The sequence below is a fragment of the Protopterus annectens genome, chromosome 2.part1 (genome assembly GCF_019279795.1).
Source record: "Protopterus annectens isolate FY-2018-M chromosome 2.part1, PAN1.0, whole genome shotgun sequence".
Classification (NCBI taxonomy): Eukaryota; Metazoa; Chordata; order Ceratodontiformes; family Protopteridae; genus Protopterus; species Protopterus annectens.
The window spans coordinates 1742691523-1742718559 of NC_056729.1; the positions used below are offsets into that span (position 1 = coordinate 1742691523).

Genomic DNA, 27037 nt, shown 5'->3' on the forward strand with positions numbered 1-27037 from the left:
CAATGACTTCCTTGGACTTAGATGCCATACCTTTGTTTATAAGCTGCGCAATATAGAATGATTTACTAACTATTGTAGACACGTAATAGTCAAAGGCTAGATTACTATCCATGTGTGTAGCTAAGTCCTGACTACTGGGTCAACTCTAAGGGATGTGTTGTCAATATGATAGTTACCAGGGGTGAATGACTTCCCGAAGGATACTATTATGTATTTCTTGGCATTTAGTTTTAGTCCATGGTTCCAACAACGGTTGTTTGTCTGAGTCAGCCCTTCTAGGAGAACATTTGAGTTGGTGTGGGATTCAACGACAGCTCCTAATTTGCAATCATCTGCAAATGTAGTCAGCCAGAGGCCAGTGACATCCGCTTTGACTTCAGAGAAGTAATTGCCAAAAAGGCGTGGTCCAAAGACTGATCCCTGAAGGACTCCACTTGTGACTGGCCTCTTTGTAAAGGTGGACTACACAATTTTAACTTCTTGGGCCCGTTTGTGAGCCAGTTGCCTATCCACTGGGTGACATATGTGTTTGTACCTAACCTCCTGAGTTTGTCAACGATGCCTGAGTGAAATATTGTGTCAAATACCTGGCCAGGTCAAGGTAGGCAGTGTGAACCATTTTGCCATCATCCATTGCTTTAGTGACATTCTCAAAGAAGTCCACTGGATTGAGTAGGCATGACCTGCCTTTGATGAAACCAAACTGGGTTGAGTCCAGTGTCTGGAGGTTTACTACATCATTATTGATCACTTCCATCATGCGTTTTTGCATGGCTTTGCATATAAGACTAGTAAAACTTATGGGTCTGTAGTTTCCAGGGTCTGTAGATGGCCCACCTTTGTGCAGAGGGATGACTGTTGCTGTTCTCCATTCATCAGGCATGAGGCCAGTTTGGAGGCTAAAGTTAAATAGCAGTTCCAGACAGCCCAATAGGTCATGTTTCATGCCATTTAGAAGGCATCTTGGGATAGTGCCTGGGCCCATTGATGCAGTGTTCTTGGCCTTAGAGACAGAGCTTTACGGATCTGTTCCCTAGTGATAGCAGGGGGGAGTTACATTTGATTGTATTTCCTGAGGGAATGTTGAGGGGGAGAGAGGAGTTAAGCTGGAGCTGAATTTATCAGCCAGGAGGTTTGCTATATCTTCTGGCTCAGTATAGGTGGCTCCATTTACAATGAGCTCTGCACACAATTGTGTATTGCCTTTGAGGTTGTGGACATAGCTAAAGAATGTCTTGTGGTTTTCTCGGCCTGGGAGGCCAAATTTACCTCAAATTTGGCTTTGGTAGACTTTATTTGTCCTCTGTGTTGTTTGTTTAGTTTGATGAGAGTGCTTTTATCCTGCTGGGTGCTACACCTTCTAATTTTTGCCATGATTTTAGTGACTGCAGCCAGTACATGCTCCATAGTTATAGTTGGAGGGGGTATGTTTGAGGGTATTTTAGGGGGGCAAAGTTGAAACTGAATTTGTCCGCTAACAGGTTTGCTATATCTTCAGACTCGGTGAATGTGGCACCATTAACCACCAGTTCAGCACATCATTGTATGCTGCTCTTGTGGTTTCTGATAGAGCTGTAGAAGGCTTTAAGGTTTTCTTTCAGCTGGGAGGCTTTTGTAACCTCAAAGTTGGCTTTGCTTGACCTAATTAGCCCTATTAGTTTACGATTTACTTTGATATTTATGGGAATTACCCTTCCTGATTGTTGCCATATTTTTCCTTTTGTTGTATATCCTGTTTAATTTGGCATGCCACCAGGGTGGTTTGATTCTAAGGCTAGCCCTGGGCTTACCTCTGGTAGGTAGAGCAACCTCTATGCAGTCATTGGCATGGTTGTACAGAGTTTTGACAGCAATTCAGCATATGTTGCTATGTTCACTGTGTTTGGAGGGGTATTCTGCTTGAAATAGTTTCTTTTTGTTACTGGTTTTAATGGTATTACAGATTTGATTTTGATTTCAAAGGAGACAGCTTCATGACCAATCCTTAGTAGGGAGGATGAGACATTAGGGGGTGCAGCATTTTCCCATATTTGTAAAAATGAGGTCCACTATGCTGGAGCCTCTAGTGGGTGTATTCACTATTTGGTAAAGGAAGTTTGTATTTACGAAGTCCAGGAATCTCTGTGTCTGTAGATTTGAGGCTGTGTAGCATTCCCAGTCCATAGAGATAGAGGTAATTAAAAAGTGCCCCATGAGTAAGGTGTTAGGTTGGATGATAAGTGTCTCTAGTAAGACAAAGTATGCACCGTGAGCTTATTGAGATACAGAGGGTGACCTATAGCTGGCTACGGTATGGCACTGGAATTTTGTTTATATTGATCTGCACATGGTGGAAATCCAGCATATCAGTCTGTTTGACCACCCTAGGGGTACGCTTGTTACTGAGACACCTCCTGCTTTAGCCCTTGTCTGTGCAGCTACTGGTCTAAAACTGTGGAAGGTACGGAAACCTTGCACTGCTGGAGTACTCTCTGCCACTTTACACCATGTCTCAGTGACTGCACAGATATCTATATTCTCAAGTTTGAGGAGAACTTGGAGGGCATGTAGTTTATTTAGACTCCTGGCATTGAGCAGTAACACCTTGGGGTTCAGTTGAGTTGATTTTGCTGTATTGTTAAGTTTGTCAATTTGGAATTGCTTACAAAAGGCACTATGGGGGTGGACAAAGTTTTAGCCAGTATCTGAAAGCCTAGAGGTGAGAGGCACAGACCATCCTTGGCAAAGCAATGTGGTCTGTTGACCATATCCTCCCAAGCTGACAAATGTTGGATCTCCTTAGAATGACACCAGAAAGGCAGACAGTTATTGAAATCAATACTTTCTTGCTCATATTTTGGCATCATCCTCAGTGATGGCAATATGTCTGACTATGATAACATAGTCTGAAAACTCTCTGTCTTCATATACACCAAGGAGATACATCTCAGGTCATCTACACCAACATGGACTATGATGGAATCATACTGGTATGTGTGGTATTGAGTAACCGTCAACTCTTCAAAAAGTAATACACAAAGCTAAAAATATTTTTATATGTGACTTCAACACATAATATGGCAACTGTATGCTACTGAAAACAAATTTTATTTGAGATTTCTAAACATCATAAATGCCAATAAACTTTTTTTTGACTCATCTCCCCATTGAGTCTAGTGGATCAGCTTTTAGCCTCACTGGGCTCTACTGACCCTATGGCCTACCCTCTCCCCACCCCTTCTTTCTGCATGCACTTGTGTGTCAGGGAATGGACATGCAATTGGAGTGTGCTGGTGAGGGTTTTTGCATTTGCAGAGAGGCCAATATCCCCTCCTACTCTCCTATAGGATCACATCTCCAATCTTCACCTTGGATCAACCATGAGGCATGCACAGCGCCACCCTGCTTGCTATGTCCTTAGTAGTCCAATCTGACCATCTTGTTGTGACCTTCTCCATGTAAACTTGTTTCACATGCCCTAATAACATCTTACCTTTCAGGGATTACTCCAAAACCAATTATTTATTATTTTCTCATCTTATTGATAACTAGAAATAGCACAGCTCCTCAAACTACTGCCTGCCCTACTGACTTTTACTCCATCTCAGATAATGTACAGAGGTGTTCCTGCTCATCCGAAGTAAACATAAACGCAAGGTTTAAAGTAAGCCCATAGCATGGAATTCCTGAATTCCTGCATCAACAATCTGTGAAAGACAAAAGACAAGCCACTGAATGTGTACAAAAGATGCCCAATTCATCATTAGAAAGGGAATTTAAAATAAGTCCCTCAAACTTATCATCAGGAAATGCAAGCCTGACTTCAAATTTAAGGTAGCAACTCTTTTAAAAGACAACTATAACACCTTCTTCACCTATTTTCAGAAGCTTAGAGGTAACCTTCTCTCTGACACCAAAGACATTGCTACGTTTTCAGCTTTACATCAGCCATTGTCCCCTTTGCCATTTAAAATTCCCCCTCACAACTGCTCTCCAGAAATCACTCCAGACCAAGTCCTTTTGGCATTTTCCAAAATTAAAAATACTGACTGGGGTTCTGACAAAATATATGGACTCCTGCTGAGGAGCAGTATGTCTCACTTAGTAAAAACCCTCCAACACCTCATTAACCTGAGTTCCTACACCAGTTACATCCTCAAAGTGTGAAGGCCAGCTGCTGTTGTGTTCTTGCATGAAGGGGGTCCGCTCCACTGGTTCTGGAAATTGCAGTTATACTACTCTCATCAGTACTATGTGCAATGTTATGGAACTCATAGAGATATAGGGACTTAAGCATCATTGATTAGATCTGATCAGTGTCCTACCCTGGTAAACAAACATACTTAAATAATATTCCTGGATATATACCAGTTTGGCTTCATGTCTGCTCAACTTAGTTGAGTTCTCCAAAAGTGTTACTGAGGCTAAGGGGACTACAGTCCATATAGCCTAACTGGACCTAGACAAGATATTCAACAAAACCTACTCCACAGTGGGATTATTGACAAACTCTCCCAACTCACCATTAACTCATATAGAATTTGCAGGAAAAGTAATCAACTGTCTCACAGAACCCGTATTGTTGAGGTCAGGGATATTTCTCTATACAGATTACTGTCGCCACCAACCAGCAGGGTCCCAAGATATTTTGTCCTGGGCCTGCTCTTCTTTGACATACACTTTCAGGTTTGAGGTCGGCACGATGGGTAAGGTGTTTGCCTCACTCATATAAGGTGCAGGGTTTGATTCTCATCTTTGAAGGAAGTTGGCGAGGCTTAAAATGGATCCGACGGGCAGCTAGCCTAGTAATTTCCTATGATCTTATGAAATCAAGGGATTATGGCTAACCAAGTCTGCTGATGACTACAAATTTGGGGGTGGACACTAAATACCATTTTGATATTCAAATTTTGTAGTAACGGTAGACCAGTAAATGCTTGGTGTGTTAATCATTGAATTACACTTAATGCCAAGAAATGCAGCAGTTTCTTTTGGCAAATCAAGCATATCTATCACATACCATTCAAAAATACATTCCAGTTAAATCTGACACAGTTATCAGAGACTTTGGTGACTTTGTTTTGTTTTTTACTCAGATATGTTTTTATTTTTTAAAAGTCAAAGATCATACAAAGTATGTACAAAAGATATAATAAACTATATACAATGTCCATAACAATGCATACATGTAAAGGGAAGTCATTCAATATTTCTCTAATAAAGATTTCAATTTCTCCCAAGCAATTTGCTGATAAATGTTTTGACCACCATATCTCTGTCATAGCTAGAAAATCCTTCTACCTTGCACAACTTACCCTTTGTGGTATCTCTTCGAGATATAAGGCCCATCACTGAATATAATGCCTCATTCCCCATGTACCTTACTAGGTATCTAAACCATCTCAGGAGACCTCAATATTTCTTTACTCAAAACATCTTGGATCTCAGCACCCATAGCTTGAATAAAAGACTAAAAGACTTATCTATTCATTCTCATATAGACTCCCATGGGTGATTTGTATGGATAATTCTACACTCTTGAAATTCTATCACCTAAATAGAGCCAGTGGTAAAGCATACATCCACTCTAGAGACATAAACCTATCCTACCATAGCAATAACACCAGATGGCACAAATACCTAACCCCATTGTCTTTCCTATTTGTGGAATACATTGCCATGACATATCAAGAGTGTGTAACCTCTTTAAAACCAGGCTGGATAACTGATGGGCAATCACAAACTTTTATCTGGAGCACTTAGGCATTATCTCCATAAGGGGGGGGGGGGATGGTGGTCTCCCACAAATACTGGGTCATGTGGATGACATAATCATTGGTACTCCTAACTGTAAGCTTAGTAAGAATGTATGAAGAGGAAGGAATAAAAGAGAGGCATCTCAGAGAAAAGTGTGCATCAAGAATAAAAGCAAAGAGGCCCAAAGATGTAAAAAGACAGAACCAATATGGTAGTAAAGAAAAGGTACAGGAACTTTTTTAACTAAGGAAGCCAGACAGAGTGAGGTGACAGAGTAAAACTGTAATGGGAATGAGGTACCCTGTGCATAGTAACAGGGAGAAAATGTGAAGATAGTAATACTGCCTGGGTGAAACTGAAGAGACTGTCCCACTGGTTAGTGAATCTGAACCACACTGCCTTCAACAGTAAGACTAAAGATATAACTGAGAATCAGAACCCCCCCCAGGAGAACCTCAGTTGACTCTTCCACTAACTTAGATGTTCTGTCTAACTAAGATAAATTATAAAGTATGTCACAGGTTTCCTTACATTCATGTAAATGGCACAGAAATAAAGTGAAAACTGAACTGGTTTGCTCAACCATTTCAGGAAAGTCTATAATTGGGACAAGTGAAACAAATACTCAAGGAACTCTCTTTCTCACCTAGATAAAGACTCTAGGTTCCTTAGCTAGATGAAGGACTAAAATGTCCACTGGCATCTCGGATCTGTGTTGATCCAAGGAGATCACAGATAGTACTCCATTTGGCTGGGAGATCTGTACAAGCAAATACCTTCTTGACAACAGAGGGAACTGAAACCAGGTGTTTCCAGCCTACATAAATGGCATCCTTCAGGATAGGGTCCATGGGAGGGTTTCTCAACCTTCTTCCCAAGATAGAGGTCCAGACACTCCTTGGTGAAAGCAGATGGTCAAAGGCTAGTCCAGTCAGTTCTATCTACATGACAGTTTCTCCATTGGAGGAGAACTAAGGGCAGACAAGGTTGGATTTTCCTTGTCTGTCTCCAGAACAAAAATACCTATGGGTCCTCAGAATCCTTTTCACAGGAAAACATGGGGGGGGCAATTGGCCCCTAGATCCAGATGATGGAGCCTGATCTCACATACCATGCAAGGTGAAGAGCAAAGAGTGGTATGTGCTTGGAGCCAATGAACAGGCCCCCTAAATTATCAGAATAGCACACACATGCTGGAGACAGCACCCAATTCCTCACAGCTATGCACAGGTGCCAGACTAGACTTACAAGGGTGCATCCAGAAGAACAGGTCACAACATACATCAAGCACAATGTGTACATCCAACATGTGGGGTCATCCTAATGGGTCTAGCAAGCAAAGGAGGGTAGTACGGATTCTGCTTGAAGGAGTACCTTTCTCAACTGAAATTCTCCAAGCTCATATCTGACCACCAAGTCTTTACTGGAGGAATGAAGAACTAACTTCATCTGTGATGGCCAGGCATGGCAAACCTCCAGATTCTCAAACAACACGGGAATTTCATTGATGAAGCATTCAAAATGGCTGCAGAGGTGTATACTGTAGTTATCAGCCAATGACAGGTGTAAGTGTTTTCCTCTAGTACCTCTAACTTCCTTTCTTATTTTTTTTTTTACATATATGTGTTAAATGGTTAATCCGACTGTACACAAGTGTTCCTTTTCAAGAGTGACCTGGGAGCACTATCTGGTTAAGCATCTTACTCGGAGTCAAACGGTAGGTAAGTAGAGGTGGAGGGACTCAGACTTTGTTACCTGGGCTATGAGAAGCAACTCATTAATATTTCAGAGCAATAGCCCTCTGTGCTGTCAGAAACTGTACATGGAATTGGAAGCCATATCAGTGCTATGAAGGGAAGCTTTAGCTGATACCTGGTTTCTTGATCCCTTACCTTCTCTTGATCACCTTGATACCTACCTGGTACTGCACAAAGAACTAGCCTGCCAGTCCCTACCTGGTACTGCACAAAGAACTAGCCTGCCAGTCCCTACCTGGTACTGCACAAACAACTAGCCTGCCAGTCCCTACCTGGTACTGCACAAACAACTAGCCTGCCAGTCCCTTTGCTTTCTGAAGTAGCCATCTTTATTTGCAGTGAAGGCTGCACGCAGTTGCTTTCACCTCCTGCTGATCAGTGGCCTGAAGCACTGGCATGTGTAACAAACACTTCTTCATGTAGCATTAGTCTCTTAGTCTTCCCAGCAATAGAGGCCGTGCCTGTTTACTGCTCACTCCCCATCTTGTGATCTGATGACCACAGAGCACCAACAGGTTTTGTGAGATTTAGGAATCAGACATGGCTATGACATATTTCAGAAGAGTGTCCTAACAGTCAAACTGCAAGAAGTGAAAAAACTGGAGAATGCAGGGACAGAGTGAGTTTGCCCTCCTAACCTATCATATGACACATAAAAACTTAACTTTATCTGTCTGGCACCTGAGAAACATACTTTTGAATATTTTCAAAATGTCTGTTTGTGTCTTTCGGCTTTTCCCGGTTAGGGGTCGCCACAGCAAAACTCTGGTCTGCTAATGATTGGCAGTTGATTTTTACGTACCGGCTTGCCAGGCCTGACGCACAACTTTCAACGAAGGTACGCCCATTCACGCATGTCTCCACGCAGAAGATGCTCTAGCTGAGAATCGAACCGGACAGCGTCTTACTGTGAGGTGACAATGCTACCGCGGCACCACCACCGCGGGTAATATTTAAAAATATTACCATATGAAAAACATTAATTAAATACAAAACTGTAGTCACATGACCTAAAACATCGTATGACACAACATGATGTGCACAGAGGTGTACACACATCAAAATACAAGAGATGGACAAAATTCAGATCTGCACCAAACTACAGAAAATACAGCGACAACAGTTACTTCCTCCATTTTTCAAATGCAGTTGCAATTCATCCCAATTCTTATGAATTAAGTTGCTTACCGATTCCACGTTTTAAAAGCATTGCTTGCTCTCTTGAAAAGATAGCCTTCCATAACCACTCCATTAGGTGCATCAATATTAAATTCTGTTTTGGGATCATCATATGAAAAATCTAAAAGTAAAAAATATAAAAAAAAAATTCTTCATTAATACTTAAAACATACCACTGAAGATTTACTTGCAGTACTTCAGGAAGAACCAGTTTATAGTGGCAACAACAGACAAAAGAATGACATTCTTTTTTATATACATTTTAAAAACAAATGCAGCAACATAAGGCACAATAAGCACAACTCAAGGTTTTACATAATGGTTAAGGTCTTTACCTGACATGTGCAAAGTACATGGTTTGATTCTAACCTCTGGTAATTGGCTAGACTTGTAATAGTCTACAGACCGACAGCCTATGCATACCTATCTATTACTAAATGTTACAGTACAGTGAAAATTAATTCTGACAAACGAATCAGAGGCTCAAGGTTATGAGATGTTAATGAACTTTACTCTGTAGTAGGAAGTTGCATTCTGTCTGTCTCTACCTGCAAACAAAGCAAATCATTTAAACAAAAAAATGTTGCCAAGCTGCTCTTTTCAAAGACACTTGTGCCTTACTGACCAACCTAGCTAACGAATGAATACAAAGTTCAAATAAATTAAAGAACCACAAAATTCTCGAAATAGATTAAAAATGCAAGATATCCATTTCAATACACAAGAAATAATCTCTTCTAGCTCTTTATACCACAAATAATTATCCCAGAACCTGTGATTTATGCAGTTAAAACATGTCCTGGTCAGTTTCAAATCACTACTGGACCCAATGCTCCCAAGACGGATTTATACATGTAAAATTACAAAGGAGGTAGAAATCATACAGTCTGCTTCAGAACAGTAAATGACAGAATATATCAGACTAACTGCCTGCGATGTACAATTTAACTGAGCTCATTAGAAACGGAGTATCATGGTAATTAGGACGCTTCTTAGATACTTCCCAACCTTGTGCATTATTTGCAAATCCCACATAATCAACAGCCGAGTGCAATTTTTTTTTTTTGCTCTTCAATGGAAGAAGTAGCTGGAGGGAGGAATGGATGCAACAGTGTGACAATAATAATCCAATTGCTACAGGGAACTTTTTTTTTTCTCAGTGGAAGAGGTAGCTGGACGGGGGCATGTAACTATAATAACCCAATCGTTATATTGTAATAAGCCAAGCACTACAGCGTGGTGATCGACTTAATACAGGGAAGTGCTTTCTTTTTTCTGTGTGCTCTTGCAGCTGGCAGGGTGGGGGCACTGGCTTGTGGTATCAGCCCAGGGCCCTGACTGTGCCAGGAATGCAGGAAGCAATTCCTTAACAGCTCACAGCCTTAATCCTAACTGCCACAGCCCACTATTCTGAAAGTCAAATTATCAAGTGCAATGACTCTTAGAAGCCAAAACACAAAATGGCATTGTAAAGAGTTTGTAATTAGTTTCCAGAATATAAGAAGTATCAAAATAAGGTTTCTGGCAGCCTTTTCTGTCTTTGAATGAAGACAACAGATACTTGCAAAAGTTGTAGTCCAGTAACCATGGCAACACAGAATAACCTGAATAGATAAGATTCAAGCGAATATACCAGTCGTAGAAACCAGCTTATTGGTGCTGCACCATTTTACAGCTGGATGTACTAGAGTGTTTTGTAGGTGAGCTGCGCAGCTGGACAATGCTTCTACTGTGGTTTTGTAAAAAATATTGCTAGGTACCATATTTGGATTGAACTAAAACTAGATGGAAGTTTAAACATTGTGGGTTAGTGGAGTACCTTACCAAGCAATGATGAAACTCAGCACATGCTACTAGAATCATAAAATACCGAGAATAAAAATGTTACACGGTTTAGTTTTATTCTTTCTAATACAGGGTAGAAGCAAAGCCTAGTGACTAACCGGTGGACTGAGTATTTATTATTTTCTTCATTTAACTGGGAGTGCCCAAATATAAACAATTTTCTGTTTTCGAGGAATGATCCATAGACATTGTTATGACCTGGATTTACAGAATGAAGCTTGTCAGAAGCTCATAGCCACCACACTCAAATACAACACTTGCAGTACCAATGGCACAGCACTAATCCCTCGCCATGTAGAAGCAATGGCACCGCACTAATCCTTCTCCATGTAGTACCAATGGCATTGCACTAATCCCTCGCCATGTAGAACCAATGGCATGACACTAATCCCTCACCATGTAGTACCAATGGCACTGGACTAATCCCTCACCATGAAGCACCAATGGCATGGCACTAATCCCTCGGCATGTAGCACCAATGGGACTGCAGTAATCCCTCACCAGTAGTACCAATGGCATTGCACTAATCCCTTGCCAAGTAGTAAAAATGACACTGCACTAATCCCTCATCATGTACTATCAATGGCACTGCACTAATCCCTCGCCGTGTAGTACTAAAGGCACTGCACTAATCCTTTGCCATGTAGTACCAATGGCACTGCACTAATCCCTTGTCATGTACTATCAATGGCACTGCACTAATCCCTCGCCATGTAGTACCAATGGCACTTTACTAATGCCTCATCAAGTACTATCAATGGCACTGCACAAATCCCTTGCCATGCAGTTTCAATGACACTGCACTAATCCCTTGCCATGTAGTACCAATGACACTGCACTAATCCCTCGCCATGCAGTACTAATGGCACTCCACTAATCCCTCGCCATGCAGTACTAATGGCACTGCACTAATCCCTTGTCATGCAGCACTAATGGCACTGCACTAATCCCTTGCCATGTAGTACCAATGGCACTGCACTAATCCCTCACCATGTAGTACTAATGGCACTGCACTAATCCCTCACCATGTATTATCAATGGCATGGAACTAATCCCTAGCCATGTAGTACCAATGGCACTGCACTAATCCCTCATCAAGTACTGTCAATGGCACTGCACTAATCCCTTGCCATGTAGTTTCAATGACACTGCACTAATCCCTTGCCATGTAGTACCAATGACACTGCACTAATCCCTCGCCATGCAGTACTAATGTCACTACACCAATCCCTTGCCATGCAGTACTAATGGCACTGCACTAATCCCTTGCCATGCAGTACTAATGGCATTGCACTAATCCCTTGCCATGTAGTACCAATGGCACTGCACTAATCCCTCGCCAAGTAGTAAAAATGACACTGCACGAATCCCTCATCATGTACTATCAATGGCACTACACTAATCCCTCACCATGTAGTACCAATGGCATGGCACTAATCCCTCGTCATGTAGTACCAATGGCACTGCACTAATCCCTCATCACGTACTATTCTATGGCACTGCACTAATCCCCTGCCATGTAGTACCAATGGCACTGTACTAATCCCTTGCCATGTACCACCAATGGCACTGCACTAATCCCTCTCCATGTAGTACCAATGGCACTGCACTAATCCCTCGCCATGTAGTACCAATGGCATGGCACTAATCCCTCATCAACTACTCTCAATGGCACTGCACTAATCCCTAGCCATTAGTACCAATGGCACTGCACTAATCCCTCGCCATGTAGTACTAATGACGCTGCATTAATCCCTCGCCATGCAGTACTAATGGCACTGCACTAATTCCTCGCCATGCAGTACTAATGGCAGTGCACTAATCCCTTGCCATGCAGTACTAATGGCACTGCACTAATCCCTCACCATGTAGTATCAATGGCACTGCACTAATCCCCTCACCATCTAGTACCAATGGTGCAGCACTAATCCCTTATCATGCAGTACTAATGGCACTGCACTAATCCTTCACCATGTAGTATCAGTGGCACTGCACTAATCCCCTCGCCATCTAGTACCAATGGTGCAGCACTAATCCCATATCATGCAGTACTAATGGCACTGCACTAATCCCTCATCATGTAGTATCAGTGGCACTGCACTAATCCCCTTGCCATCTAGTACCAATGGTGCAGCACTAATCCCATATCATGCAGTACTAATGGCACTGCACTAATCCCTCACCATGTAGTACCAATGGCACTGCACTAATCCCCTTGCCATGTAGTACCAATGGCACTGCACTAATCCCTCGCCATGTAGTACCAATAGTGCAGAACTAATTCCTCACCATGCAGTACTAATGGCACTCCACTAATCCCTTGCCAGTCTTCTGATACCTCTCTACCTCTCTAGTAAACAGGATCCCAAGATACTTAAATCTCCTACAACTGAGTTATCTGCTCAGCCCCCCATACCTGGACAGGGTAATCCACTCTTTTATGGGACAAAGTAATGCTCACCTATTTGGGCTTTTTTAATATAAAAGCGTTTATTACATCATAACTGAAACTGTGACACAGGTACACATACATTAATATAAAAGAAAACAACCCATACCCGGTGTTGCGTTTTATCCCAACTACTACGTGACTCAGAAATGTCTGTTTCCATACATGCTGAAGATCACATCTTAAGGTAAAATGGGACAAGACCTCATGCCATTCTTGTGCCCCCAAACTGAACCCTCTAGACCTTGGCTGCACCTTGGTATACTACACATGATATTCATAAACAGGATGGGAGGCAAGCCACATTGATGGTTCATTCTTATGCCCACCTTGAACACATCTGACTTAATGGCAGGACTGCAGATAAAACTATTAGTCCTCAAATATGGGGACCATAAGGCATAGAGCAAGGGCCCTAGGATCACATACTGTTCTACACTGCTGAATTAATGGGACTCATGGGCCAGGATCTGAAAATTATAATTGGCTTATTTATTTAGTGTAACAACAGCACAGGACTTCAGCCAAAAATGCCAGTAGAAGCAGCAATGCTGGTTAAAGGCATGAGAGCCAGGAGCTGTAGTTCTGTCAACCCTCTTGTAAATCCAGTCCTGTTTACAAAAAAAATCTGGGAGTAGAAACAGTAGAAGACATGTGGGCCTGGAGCTGTCCTTCAGCCACCTTGTTAATCCAGTCCTGGTTACCAGACAAATCTGGGAGGAGAAAAAGTAGGGCCTGTCTCACACATGTGGGCCTGGAGCTTTATCTCTGTCAGCCCACTTGTTAATCCAGTCCTGGTTACCAGACAAATCTGGGAGTAGAAACAGTAGGGCCAATTTCAGACATGTGGGCCGGGAGCTGCAGCTGCTTCATCCTCCTTTTCTTCTCATGACATATGAAGACAGTACTAGCGATGTCCCTCATGTTCCTAAAAGTGTTTCTTCCATCTCCTAACAATGCCCCTGCTGATAACAGCCTAGGCTGTATCCCATCACCTCCTCCTCCTGACTTGCCAGGACCTTTTGAGGGCATCTGAAAGTTATTTGTCATGGCTTCTCCGACCTAATCCCACACCCAGGACTTTAATGACTAAAACTGCTGCTGCCTTCCTAGATTGTTAGCACCTATTGGTCACATCTGGAGAGCCCGCAGCTGACACTGTGCAAAAAGGTCTCCTCCATTAAACTGATGACTTCTATCACTCTTGGTGTCTGCCAGAGGGTCTGCATCTCTCAACTTCATTGCTCAAGAATTCTGGACAAAGCTATACAACTATCCCTTTGTTTGGCCATCTCCTTGCCATTACCACTCTATTCTCTTTCTAAAGCCCTGCATTTGCTCAGCTCTTATTAGGAAACACTAACTAACTAAAGCACTACACCCTCCTTGACTTCTCATAAGTATTAGGCTCCTGATTGGTCCTTCCTGATCAAGTGAAAAATCAGTTCCCTTCCCTAATCTGATCAGTAAAAAAACAGTTCCCTGTACTAATCTGGTATGTCCAAGGGTCAGTTTCAAGGTTACTCTCCAGTCCAGCTGGTGAATCTGGGAATTTTGAGGCAATGTTACAATTGCCTTATGTACACAGACAACCCTCTCCTCCTTCCAACCAACTCTAATACATGTGAGAGATGCAGTTACACAGCCAAACTGGAGGCAGAGCTCTCTCAACCCAAGACTGGCACAGTCAGTCAGGAGGAAAAGGTAACCACCCACACCACAAATCCAGTCTCACACAGACCTATTGCATCTGCATACCCAACACATAAACACACAAAAACATACTCGGAGGCTCTAAATAAAAATTTGCCTAAACAGCAAAGACTTCCTAAGCAGATATCCAAGCAACAGCCACTCCTCAACAATACCCACAAATCACATATCTCACAAAATCAGTGTTCCTCAGAGTCACAGCCCTTAAGGCCAAACAACACACCAAATACACTTGTTATAGGGGACTCTATTGTCCGGCACACTGACGTCCTGCTCACCAGACTGAACAAGGAGAAGGTCACTGTAAGCTGCATGTTGGGTGCCAGGATCCGCCACATAACGCAAGCACTCAGGTCACTCAAAAGCAAGTACAAGTATGACTCCGTCATTGTCCATGCTGGTGTGAATGACCTGAGCCGTACCTCCCTGGACTACATGAAAAGAGACATAGAGGAGCTGTCTGACCATGTAGCCCAGGCTGGTATAACCCTGACCTTGAGTAGCATCTTGCCTTCACCAAGAATGATGCCACAGTATAAAGACAAAATGATCAGTTTCAACATTTGGCTAAAGTATTGGTGTCATTCAAAGGGGATCCAGTGTCTGTCAGCCTGGGATGACATACTCGACAAGCCACGTTGCTTCGCTAGGGACGGCTTGCACCTGTCACCCTTAGGCTTTCGTATACTGGCCCAGGCTCTTGCCAGCCCCATAGTGCCGTTTTTAGGCAAGGCTCAAAGGACAAACCCACCTCCATAGACAACCCAAGGATAAAAAAACTAAAGGTAATGCTACTCAATGCCAGAAGTCTAAACCTCAAGATGCACGCACTCGAGGCTCTCCTCAGTATGGAGAAAATCGATGTCTGTGCAGTAACAGAAACCTGGTTCAAGGCTCCTGAGAGCACCCCAGCACTACCAAGTTATAACTCATGCCATGCGTTTTGGCCCCAAAATGCAGACCGAAGCACAAAAGGAGGGGGAGTATCTATATTCATCAAAGATACCTACACCTCCAGGTTAGTGGCACTGCACGAAGCATCGGAAACCATCCATGTGCAACTAACAGCGGGCAAAACTGCCTTTCAGTTTGTAGCCTGCTACAGAACACCCTCCCTATTACAGGAACCCCACTTAGCATTCCTGAGAACACTGGAGAATATGAAGGTCTCTCCAAACACCATGTTATTGGGTGACTTCAACTACCCAAACATTGATTGGGAAAACTACTCAAGCCCAAACACCCTCGCCCAACGGTTCCTTGAATTTATAAACTCTAATGCAATGGAACAACTGGTCACCACTCCCACAAGAGGGAACAACATATTGGACCTGGTCATCACCAACATGGGGACTCTATGTTCCACACCAGAGGTAAACCCCTCATTGGTAAGATCAGACCATAAACAAATTTCCCTGGACATCCATATCCCGTCCCCACCCCCAGCCAAGGAAATCACTGTAAAGAATTTCTCAAAAGCCAACTTTGAACTTCTCAAGACTGAGATGGAATCCTTCAAAGCCCCTGGGCCAGAGGATAATACAGCCCAATCCGCAAAATCCTTTACAAATGCATTCTATGAGCACCTGCAGGAATGCATGGATCGTGCTATCCCAAATAAAACCAAGACTTGCTCCTCCAAAAACAGGAGACTGGTCTGGTGGACCCCGGCCATAAATAAGCTATACAACAGAAGGAGGAAGCTACTAGATGACAGAGCAAAATCCCAAAAAGGGAAGGCATCTCTGATCAGTATTAGCAAGAAACTTCGATCCCTCATAAAATCATCAAAGGCCAGTTTCAAAAGAAAAATTGCCCTAGACACTAAAGATAATCACAAGGCTTCTTTAGTTATGTCAGGAACATGGGTGGAAACTCCCAGATATGCTCTGAATTGTTGCATAACGGTACAAAATATACCGAACCTACAGACATAGCCAACATCCTGGCAGACAGATTCAGCGCAAACATCTCCCACCTTTCCCCCCCAAAGGAGCAAATGCCTATCCCAACTGAATGTAACCTCCCTGACATCACAGATGCACAAGTGAAAGCTGCCCTCTCCAAAGCAAAAAAACACAGCATCTATGGGACCGGACGGTGTCCCAGGCTGTGTCTTACACGAGCTCCAAGAAGAACTGAACCCTCACATTAAGTCACTGTTCAAACTTAGCCTTACTACAGGATATGTACCCAAAGAATGGTGTACAGCTACAGTGGTCCCACTCCACAAAGGTGGTGCCACAACTAGTCTGTTCTGTAAAGCTATGGAGCGTATTATCATGGAACTCATAAACAAAGACATTGGGAGTCTCCAGACACTGGACCCTACCCAATTCGGCTTTGTTAAGGGCAGATCTTGCCACTTAAACCTAGTTGATTTCTTTAAAACAGTTACCAAAGCCATAGATGAGGGCAAGGTAGTCCACACAGCCTACCTGGACCTTGCAAAAGCCTTCGACACAATATCCCACTTGGGCATCATAAATAAGCTTACCAGCTTAAATATCAACCCCTATATCACAAGATGGGTTGCAAACTGGCTCAGAGATAGAACCCACATGGTCAGAATCACAGGTGCCATGTCCGAATCCAAACCAGTTACAAGTGGCGTCCCACAGGGCTCAGTTCTGGGACCTCTCTTGTTCGGTATATACTTCTGTGAGGTTCAGGCTAACACAGGGGGATTATGGCTGACAAAGTTCGCAGATGACTACAAACTGGGGGCCATAATTGAATCTCCAGCTGACACAAGCATCCTCCAAAAGGGTCTCACAGAGACAGATGCTTGGTGCCAGAGAAATGGCCTCAAGCTAAATGCTAAAAAGTGCATAGTCATCCCCTTTGGGAAAAACAAGGTGCCCACAAATTACCACATAGGTGGTAATCCATTAAGTACAGAAGAAGTAATTAGAGATTTGGGGACCAACGTAGATAGTAATCTCTCCTTTGATAATCACGTTGCCAAAATGGTTAGAAAGACCTTCTATATAGCCCACCTTATCACGAAAGGGTTTGCATCTAGATCAAGAGAGGTCATTGTGCCCCTCTACTCGTCACTCATCAGGCCCATAATTGAATACAATGCCCCTTTTGGGATGTACCTTACCCGACACCTGCAGCAACTGGAGAGACCCCAAAAGTACCTCACCAAGAGGATCATGGGCTACAAACAGACGTCCTATGCAGCTCGACTAAAGAAACTCCAGCTCTACTCAGTTGCTTACCGCCTACTCAGAGGCGATCTACGCCTGACATACAAAGCCATGTCAAACCCAGAATTAATGGACATGCTCCACCTCAAAAAAATCCAAGTCCTTTAGAGCTACACGCTCCAGGAACCTAAACCTCAACACAAAAATAAATAGGATATGCTGGAGGGACAGATTCATTTCCCAGAGGCTCCCCTCACTCTGGAATAGAATCCCAATTCATGTTAGACATAGCCCCATGCTAACCCTCTTCAAGCAAAATCTGGACGCGTGGATGGAAATCCCAAATTAACCCCTGGGATCTCTTCTGTGTCCCTGCTAGACAGAGGCACAGTAAACTAATCTTAAAAGGGTACCTTCTGTGATCTACTTTACTAATAGGAAGGCGGAAGCCAAATATACTCTGGCTAGGCTTATAAATGCCCTAGGGCAGATAGACTAGTATCTACCTATGAACCTATGAACCACATATAATGTGCATACTGTTTTGAACATAGCCAATTAATATCTCATTTTTTTCTTCCACTAAACCAGTCGAGACAGCACTGATTTGTTCTCTCAGTTATGCATACAATAACAAAAAAGTAGCAACATACGGACTAGCGACTAATGTTTGAATGGCAGTCAGCATCAGACAAATCACATAACATGGAAAGCAAAATTCTCCTTATTCTGCAAGCCAGCACCAAAAACAATGCAAAAATGAACAGCACAACAAAAATGCACAAACGCATGGGGGAGAGTGTAACCTTGGTAACCGGTGTGGAATTCCAAAACTCCTGGCTATGTCACTTTTTACAATTTTTAATATGCTGCAGAACCAATAGTAATAAATATTACTAATTATGTCCGAAATATGTTGCATAATTTTTAATGTACTGTAGTAACACATCCAATATCAAACCGTGCTTACTTTTTTCTCCGGTTCCTTCAAAATCATGTATTTCTTTGTGCATACCTATCAACCTCTAAACTGTGAAAACCATGGCAAAGGGTCCATTAATCATAGCACTCAAAACTTCTATACTTGTAAATTCAGGCCTCTGGGGGATGATGTCACAAATGTGTAAATATATCCTTTTACCATTAAACTAGAACACATGAGGTGCTCATGGATGCACACTTACACATCTACACCAGAAAACTGTATCCTTACTGTACTGCAAAAAGAAACACATGCCTGTTTTGTTTGTTTGTTATATCTGCCAGTTGTAGCTATAGTTTAGTTTGTAGAATTAGTATAAACTTAGTACAAATTTACTTATCCATGACATGTTTATAGAACTTTCACCAGGTACACATTTATGTTGAAGATAAACAGATAAGCACAGGAGACACTTCACTCTAGAAGTGAACCAGAACTTTTCTTTTTATCTCTTGTTGACTGGGTTAGTGGCAACCCTTTCAGGGAAACCAAAGGTGATATTTCTACTATTGGGGGACATTTGGCTAGGGCATCAGGGAATTTCCCCTACTTTTTTTGATAAGACCATGGGATATTTTACATTCACCTGAGCTACCACCAACTCAAGCAGAGGGGATATTGGTTTAACATGTCATCCAAAGGAGAACACGCTTGGGAGTTCAACACCCCTAAATGCTTCACTGCATTGTCAGCAATCCAATAACCTGGAGTGGAATAGAACACACAGCCTTCCAGTCTTCCAGCACCAAAAGGGAGTGTGCTGCCTGTTGTACCACTGTCATTGTGACCTCCAAGAATTTCTAATGAAACCTCACAGCATAGATATTTTTTGTCCATTTGGGACATTTTTAATGTGGTTCCTCCCATCTCCAGAAGAATAAAAACAATTTTGTTCAGTTTAGTTCCATACAAAATATAGATCCAGTTAGAGTAACTTTCCAAATCCACTTTGCCACTTAACTAAATTATTGACTACAGACTTTTCCGGATAAAACACACAGCATTTCCCACACTCTTGTGCCCTTCCTGTTTAATATAACACTATACAAGCATTGCACACACACACACACACACACACACACACACACACACACACACACACACACACACACAAACACACACACACACACACACACACACAACAATTACAGCAATTTGTATGACTGTGCACATCTTAGATGTCTGCTTCAGATCAAATAAATGCATAAATAGCCAAGAAATGTATTTCATCTTGCTGTTGAAAGAACTATAATGTGCAGCCCATTGTACCCTCACCCCCACCCACTCAACCTCTTAGCAAAGACCCAAACTCAGGGAGAGCTCTTAAATATTTTTCTTACATATTTTCAATAGTTACTAGAATAACATGCTTTGTATTAGCAAATATTTTCTGAAGGATAGAAAGTCTGAACCTCAAGTGTTTGTCATTACTTAATGACTGTAATCCATATCAGTTTGCCAGATGAGTACATTTTATGAGGAACTTAACAATATACCTCTCAAAGTATTTGCTCAAGTTTTCTGGACAAAAATATATATAAAACAGTGGTAAAAGATGAAAAAATGAACACTTATAAATATTACTCTAATTCACATAAAAAGTATTACTAGTGGAATATTTTTTTTCACGCTTGGGTTATATTTTTCTTGCCAAGATCAACAGACCTAAACCAAGTCCTTAAAGAGAACAGAACTAACAATATAAAATATTATATATAAAGTGGCAGATGAAAGTCTAAACCATTGATGAAGCAGAGAAAGGACATTTTAGCAGTATGAATAAGTACAACTAAGTGTACAGAAAACAGTTAAGAGATGGCAGGAAGCACCTGGAGGGAAATGAAAAAAAGACTCACTACTGGCAGCAAATAAATTGGAAGGGAAAACTGAAAGAGTGGGAAGAAGCCAAGTAGGCGTTTGATCTAGAGGTCAAAGAATTCCTGCCATATCAGGGATTGTTGACAGAATGCAGAATAGTTAGAAAAAGAGAAAGACCAGCTCTGATAAGATTTTTGTGAAATGAAGAACACAAGATGCTATTAAAGATGGAATAATTAGTAAAGCCTATAAAATGCTACACGATAATTATGAAAAAACAATCTGGGCAAATAAAAAGACTTGGACGGGACATTAGAATGAGAAATTATAAAATGGCAATGACAGGAAATTTGTAAGGGCGTTAGGTATGCTACAATGTCCAGAAGGTTTAAGATACTGCAAAATGTTCTCATAGATACTTTTATACTCCAACCAGGCTTCAAAGTGGAAGGCAGATGTTGGATATGTGAAGGGAACAAATCAGGAAAAGTACAGTTGTGTACACTTATCATAAATGTAGATATTCGAGTGTATTCACTGTTGCAGTCATCACATTTGGGTTATCTGCTTGCAGTAGCCCTCAGTCCGCCTGATTAACAAAGTCTTGGGGTCCTGCGTCGGTTGCTGTACCTTCTTCCATGACGTCAGGTAGTCAGGGGTATAAAACATGCAGCTTACGCCATTACATCAGTTTTTCTTACCCAGATGTCAGGTGCCCCCCCTAATGGGAAGCCATTAAATCTATAAATATACAAGGTTATACCTCCAACAAAAAAGCAAATACACCAAAAAGCTTTTGAGCATAGTAAAGTAGGGTAAAGGTATAGCCAAAAGAAGAAAGGGGGCTGGAGGGAGGGAGGGTAACCAGGACTGCAACAGTGAATACACTCGAACATCTACAATTATGGTAAGTGTACACAACTGTACTATGTTCTTCGTGTTTCACTGTTGTAGTCATCACATTTGGGTAGATTCCCAAAGCTAAGGACGGGGGGAGGAATTTAGGTTCATAGATAGGTTCATAGATTAGTACTAGGCTAACTGCCCTTGTGGGCCATTTTAAGCCTAGCCAATTACCCCATGTGGGAATCAAACCCTGTACCTTGTGTTTGTAAGGTAAATACCTTAACCATTATGCCAATCTCCCATCCCTCCCATTAGATAGCATTAGGACCAGCTATAAGGCCCTGCAAGACTGCAGTGGCAAAGCCAGCTCTGGATTTAGAGAAGATTGGCAGATAGTAATGCTGGGTGAAAATATGTACTGAACTCCAGGTAGCAGCTTCTAGGATGTCCCTGGTAGGGACGCCTCTGAGAAAGGCTGTAGAGGTCGATGCAGCCCTGGTTGAGTGGGGTCTGATCCCCTGTGGGATAGGTTTTCCATGGTGCTTGTAGCAGAAATGAATGCAATGGCCTATCCATTTGGAAATGGTTTGCTTTGAAATAGCCTACCCCTCTGCCCTGTAGCAAACGCCACCAGCAGTTGGTCAGGTTTCCTTTGAGGTTTAGTCCTGTCCAAGAAGAATCTAAGTTGTCTGTGCATGTCTAAGGAGTGCAGTATCTGTTCCCCTTTGTTCTGTGGGTCAGGAAAGAAGGTTGACAAATGAATGGACTGATTAAGGGCCACACTGGATACCACCTTGGGCATGAAGGAGGGATTGGTTCCAAGGGACACCCTGTCCACATGAAAGATGATGAAAAGCTCCACTACTATGAAGGCCTTTAATTCAGATACCCTTCTTGCTGAAGTGATTGCTAAAAGGAAAGCTGTTTTCCAAGACAGGAATTTTAAATCTGCAGTGGCAGCTGGCTCGAAAGGAGGAAGGGTGAGCTTTTCCAATACAACATTGAGGTCCCAGGCTGGAGTTGGGGCTCTCCTGGGTGGTCGTAGATTTTTGGCCCCTCTGAGGAACTGCTTAAGCAGTGGATGAGAGAAGAGGGGAGGTTCTATGTTATAATGAGGCATGAATTTTGATGGAGGAGAAAGACAGGCCCTTGTGATCCATCTCAGTTAAGTATTGTAAAATCGGAGATAAATTGGGCACTGCTGTGCACATCCCTTGAGATTGGTTCCAGGCACAGAATCGCATAAGATTTTCTAGTACTAGGCCTCCTTGCCTCTTAAATGATATCCATCACTGGTTTACTGAGGGATGGTAAAGGAGAGATTAGGTAATTAACCAAGCTGCTAGGTTCAATGTATGAAGCTGAGGGTGCAGAATCTGGTTCTCCTGCTGAGACAATAGGGTAGGAGTCTGAGGCAGGTGCCATGGGGCCAACAGTGACATACTGCGCAAAAGGGGGTACCAGTGTTGGTGTTGCCAGTCTAGTGAAATCAAAATCGTTCTTGGCTTATCTTGTTTGATCTTTATTAGTACTTTGGAGAGCAGAGGAGGAAAGGCATACACTGATAAGTTTTTCCAGCTGAAAGACAGAGCATCCACTTTCCAAGCTTGTTTATGGGAAGTCCTTGTGGACAATTTGTCCAATTGATAGTTCTGGGCGGATGCAAACAGGTCTATATCCAGGCTCCCCCATTTGCTTGTCAACATGTTGAAAATCCTTGGTTCCAGGTTCCACTCATGTGGGTCCATGAGGTTTCTGCTTAGTTCATCTGCCAGTGTATTCAGACTTCCTAGCAGGAATTGAGCTTGTAGATGCACTTGGTAGCTCAGGGCTGTGTTCCACAATGCCATGGCTAGTCAATGTGTACTCCCCTGTTTGTTTATGTACCACATAACAGTGGTGTTGTCCGTCTTTACCATTAATTGTCCTAAAAGAATGTCGTCCTTGAAGGCTGTCAGAGCATGCTGTACAGCTAACATTTCTTTTTGATTGATATGCAAGTGCATTTGACTTGGGTTCCATTTGCCCTGAATGTACTTCCCTGCCAGGTGAGCCCCCCATGCATAATCTGATGTGTCTGTTGTTAGGGTTTGGATAGCAGGGGGTGGTGTGAATGGTAGTCCCTTGTTTTGGTGGCAGGCCTCTGCCCACCAAAGAAACTCTAGGCGTAGGTAAGGTATGATAGGAATCATTGCTTCTAGATCCTGAGAATGTTAACAGCATAGGCTTTTTAGATACCATTGTAGTTTCCTCATATGCAGTCTTGCATATGGAATCAGAAGAATGCAGGAGGCCATGAACCCCAAGGCTTGTAGTATTTGCCTTGCAGAAAGTAGGGTTTTTGTGGCCACTTGTTTGAAGTAGGTTGTCAAATGAATTTGTTTCTGTGGCATGAGAAAAGCCATCTGGGAAGTTGTATTCAAGCTTGCTCCCAGGAATCTGATTTGTTGACAGGGTACCAGGTGTGATTTCTTTTCGTTTATGGTGTACCCCAGACAAGTTAGCACCCTTTGTACAAAGGCCAGATGATTCAAAAGTATGTCCTGGCTTTCTGCCTGAATTAAACAATCGTCCAGGTATGGGTATATTTGAATATTTCTTTGCCTGCAAAATGCGATGACTGGGGCTAAGCACTTTGTGAATACCCAGGACGCAGTAGATAAGCCAAAGGGCAGTGCAGATATATTTGAATATTTCTTTGCCTGCAAAATGCGATGACTGGGGCTAAGCACTTTGTGAATACCCAGGACGCAGTAGATAAGCCAAAGGGCAGTGCAGAGAACTGATAGTGCATGTAGCCTGCTTTGAAGCATAGATATCTTCTGCAAGATTCCCTGATTGGGATGTGCAGGTATGCTTCCTTTAAATCAAGTGTTGCCAACCAGGCATCTTTGCCTAGCATAGGAAGCAACTGGTGAAGAGTCAGCATCTTGAATTTTGGAATCACCAAAAAGGTGTTTAGAGTAGACAGGTCCAGAATAGGATGCCATGAATTGTCTTTTCTGGGTACCAGGAAAAGTCTTGAGTAGAAACCTGGTCCTTTTTCCTCTTCTGGTACAGTTTGAATAGCCTTTATGTTTAAAAGAGACATTATTTGCTGTTGAGCCTCTGCCCACTGATTTGGGAGTAGATCTGGCCAAACTTTTGGTGTTGGTAACGTGTGGGAGTGAAATCTGTATCTTTGGGACACTGTATTTAAAACCCATTTGTCCTTGGTAATGAGCTCCCAGTTTTTGGCCTGTAGACCAATCATTCCCCCTAAAGGAGCATTCAGTTGAGAAGTGCTTGGAAATTTTAAAATCAAGTCATTGAAACAGTTTTCCATAGGGGGAGTCTTACTGCTCCCAGGTTTGGAAGTGGAGGCCCCCCACTGCTTAGACTTGTGAGTACCCTGGGACTGAAACCTGGGATTTCTGTTGTGCCTGGGTTTGGATTGAGGAGGCCTGGAAGGAGCCGGAAAGGACCAATTCTTAGAGGGCCAATGCCAACTAAATCTTGGAGGCTGAACTTGTAAGAAATCTTTAACAGTTTGCATAGATTTAGCTTTATTTTCCATCCTTTTAAGAACTTCCTCAGCCTTGTTGCCAAACATGTGGTCCTGATTTAAGGGAGCATCCAACAGTTTAGCTTTAACATGATCAGGCAAAGATTGCTCCTTAAGCCAAGCATGCCTTCTGAGTACAGACCCAGTGACAGCAGCCCTGCAAGAGGCCTCTAAAGAATAAAACCCACATTGCAAAGTATGTTTTCCAACCTGTTCAGCAGAATGCATTAAATCCCGTAATTCCTTATTTTCAGCACAGTCAGGAATCAACATCATTTTCTGTTTAAGCAATCCAATAATATGTTGTTGATACTTTAACATATGAAACTGACAGTTTAAGGCCCTAATGGCCAAGGTTGCAGAAGTGTAAACCTTCTTACCCCATCTATCCAGTGCCCTGGAGTCTCTATCAGAAGGGGTAGAGTTTTTGGCAGTAGAGGCCTTAATGCCCTTGGGTCCCTGTGAAATAGTCTCTGGATCCGCAATAGGATTTTTAGAAAGGAACTTGTGAGAATCAGGAACCCTGTAGTATCTGTAAGGTTTTCTGGGAGCAGGAGGAAAAGAGTCAGGGGCCAAACTAGATTCCAAAACGGCATCATCAACAATGTCTAGTACAGGAGGTACAGCTAAAGGCCTATGCTGAGGCAGGAGTAAGAAATCCCTAAGCCTCTTTTTCGAATCAGAAAAATCCTGGCTTTCCCAGTGGAAATGCTCCCTTAGAGTGTGCAAGGTTTCACCAAAAGAAAAATCCTCTGGAGGGGAAGCAGAGGGAATAGAGTCCTCTGCATCAGAATCCTCATAAGTAGATAAGGACAAATCCAGACCATCAGAAGAATCAGAAAAAACAGAATCCTGGTCAGAAGATTCATAAACAATTTCAGTCCTAGGTCTCTTAGAAGGGGGAGGCTGGCTTCCACTGATCTTCAGCCATTCTTATCATTTGTTTTTTAGGCATAGAGGCCTGAGCATGCGGCCTGGGTGTTGACTTCTAGGCATGGTTTGAGGTTTAGGCAAGTCTGTAGGCCTTAATACACCCTCAGAAGCCGGTGCCTGCGCAGCTGCTCCGGACCAATCCAAGGTAGAGACATCCGCAAGTTCCACAGTTGAAGCATCTCGTGGCATACCGGACTCTGAATGAGTCTCAGTAGAAGCCTGCGAATCAGAAGTAGCGGGTATCAGGGGCTGCGAAAGCGCCTCAATGAGTACTGGCGAACTGGCGATTGGCTTAGGAGAAGCGTCATCGGCAGATTTGGATCTAGGCGGCCTGTCTCTGTCTTTATCCTTGCGTTTTTTTGGAATTCCGGTAGTTGTATGGCTTACCGACAACATTTCTGGATAATTGAACCGAGAACCAAAATATTTAGAGGTGAAAATATACCGACGACAGATAGTGTATTGACTAAATAAAGCACAAAACCGACAGCAAGGTACGTTGTGGTCAGGGCCTAGGCAAGGAATACAGTACGAATGAAAATCTTTATGAGGCATTTGCTTTTCACAAGTAATGCAATTATTAACTTTTACTGACATCGACTTTGTTAATCAGGCCGACTGAGGGCTACTGCAAGCAGATAACCCAAATGTGATGAATGTAATAGTGAAACATAAAGAACATCTGGAATCACATTGTCTGGGAATCTGTGGAGTTATTGGGTTTTAAGAATTTTTTACAGAATGTCATGACACAGTTATTGGGGGAAACTATTATGTTAACTAAAGTTGGTACTACTGTACAAGGTCTGAATTGTAACATGACCTTTAGTTTGCATTTTGTTGAAATTTTTATGTTGCTAGTTTTAACCTCATCATTTTTCTAAAAAGGCACTATGAGGGAGGCAAGCGCCTTTGCCAGAAGCCTGTTTCCATGTGAGACAGACGCAGGCCATCTCTGGCAAAGCATCGTGGTCTGTCAATCATATCTTCCCAGGCTGTCAGGTACTGGATTCCATGGAATGACACCAGAAACTAAGCCAATTGTTAAACTCAGTCATTTTCTGTTTGTATTGAGGCTTC

The 27037-nt window shown here is 42.6% G+C and overlaps 1 protein-coding gene across 4 annotated transcripts in view; it reads right to left on the bottom strand.

Annotated features, from left to right (window-relative positions):
• ACAP3 (ArfGAP with coiled-coil, ankyrin repeat and PH domains 3) overlaps positions 1 to 27037 on the bottom strand; it is a 1969869-nt gene that overhangs the window by 134880 nt on the left and 1807952 nt on the right. For all 4 annotated transcript variants that reach the window (XM_044063200.1, XM_044063202.1, XM_044063201.1 and 1 more), the window contains exon 11: positions 8682 to 8794. In XM_044063200.1, coding sequence (XP_043919135.1) covers positions 8682 to 8794 — 113 coding nt within the window. The remainder of the gene's footprint in view (positions 1 to 8681; positions 8795 to 27037) is intronic.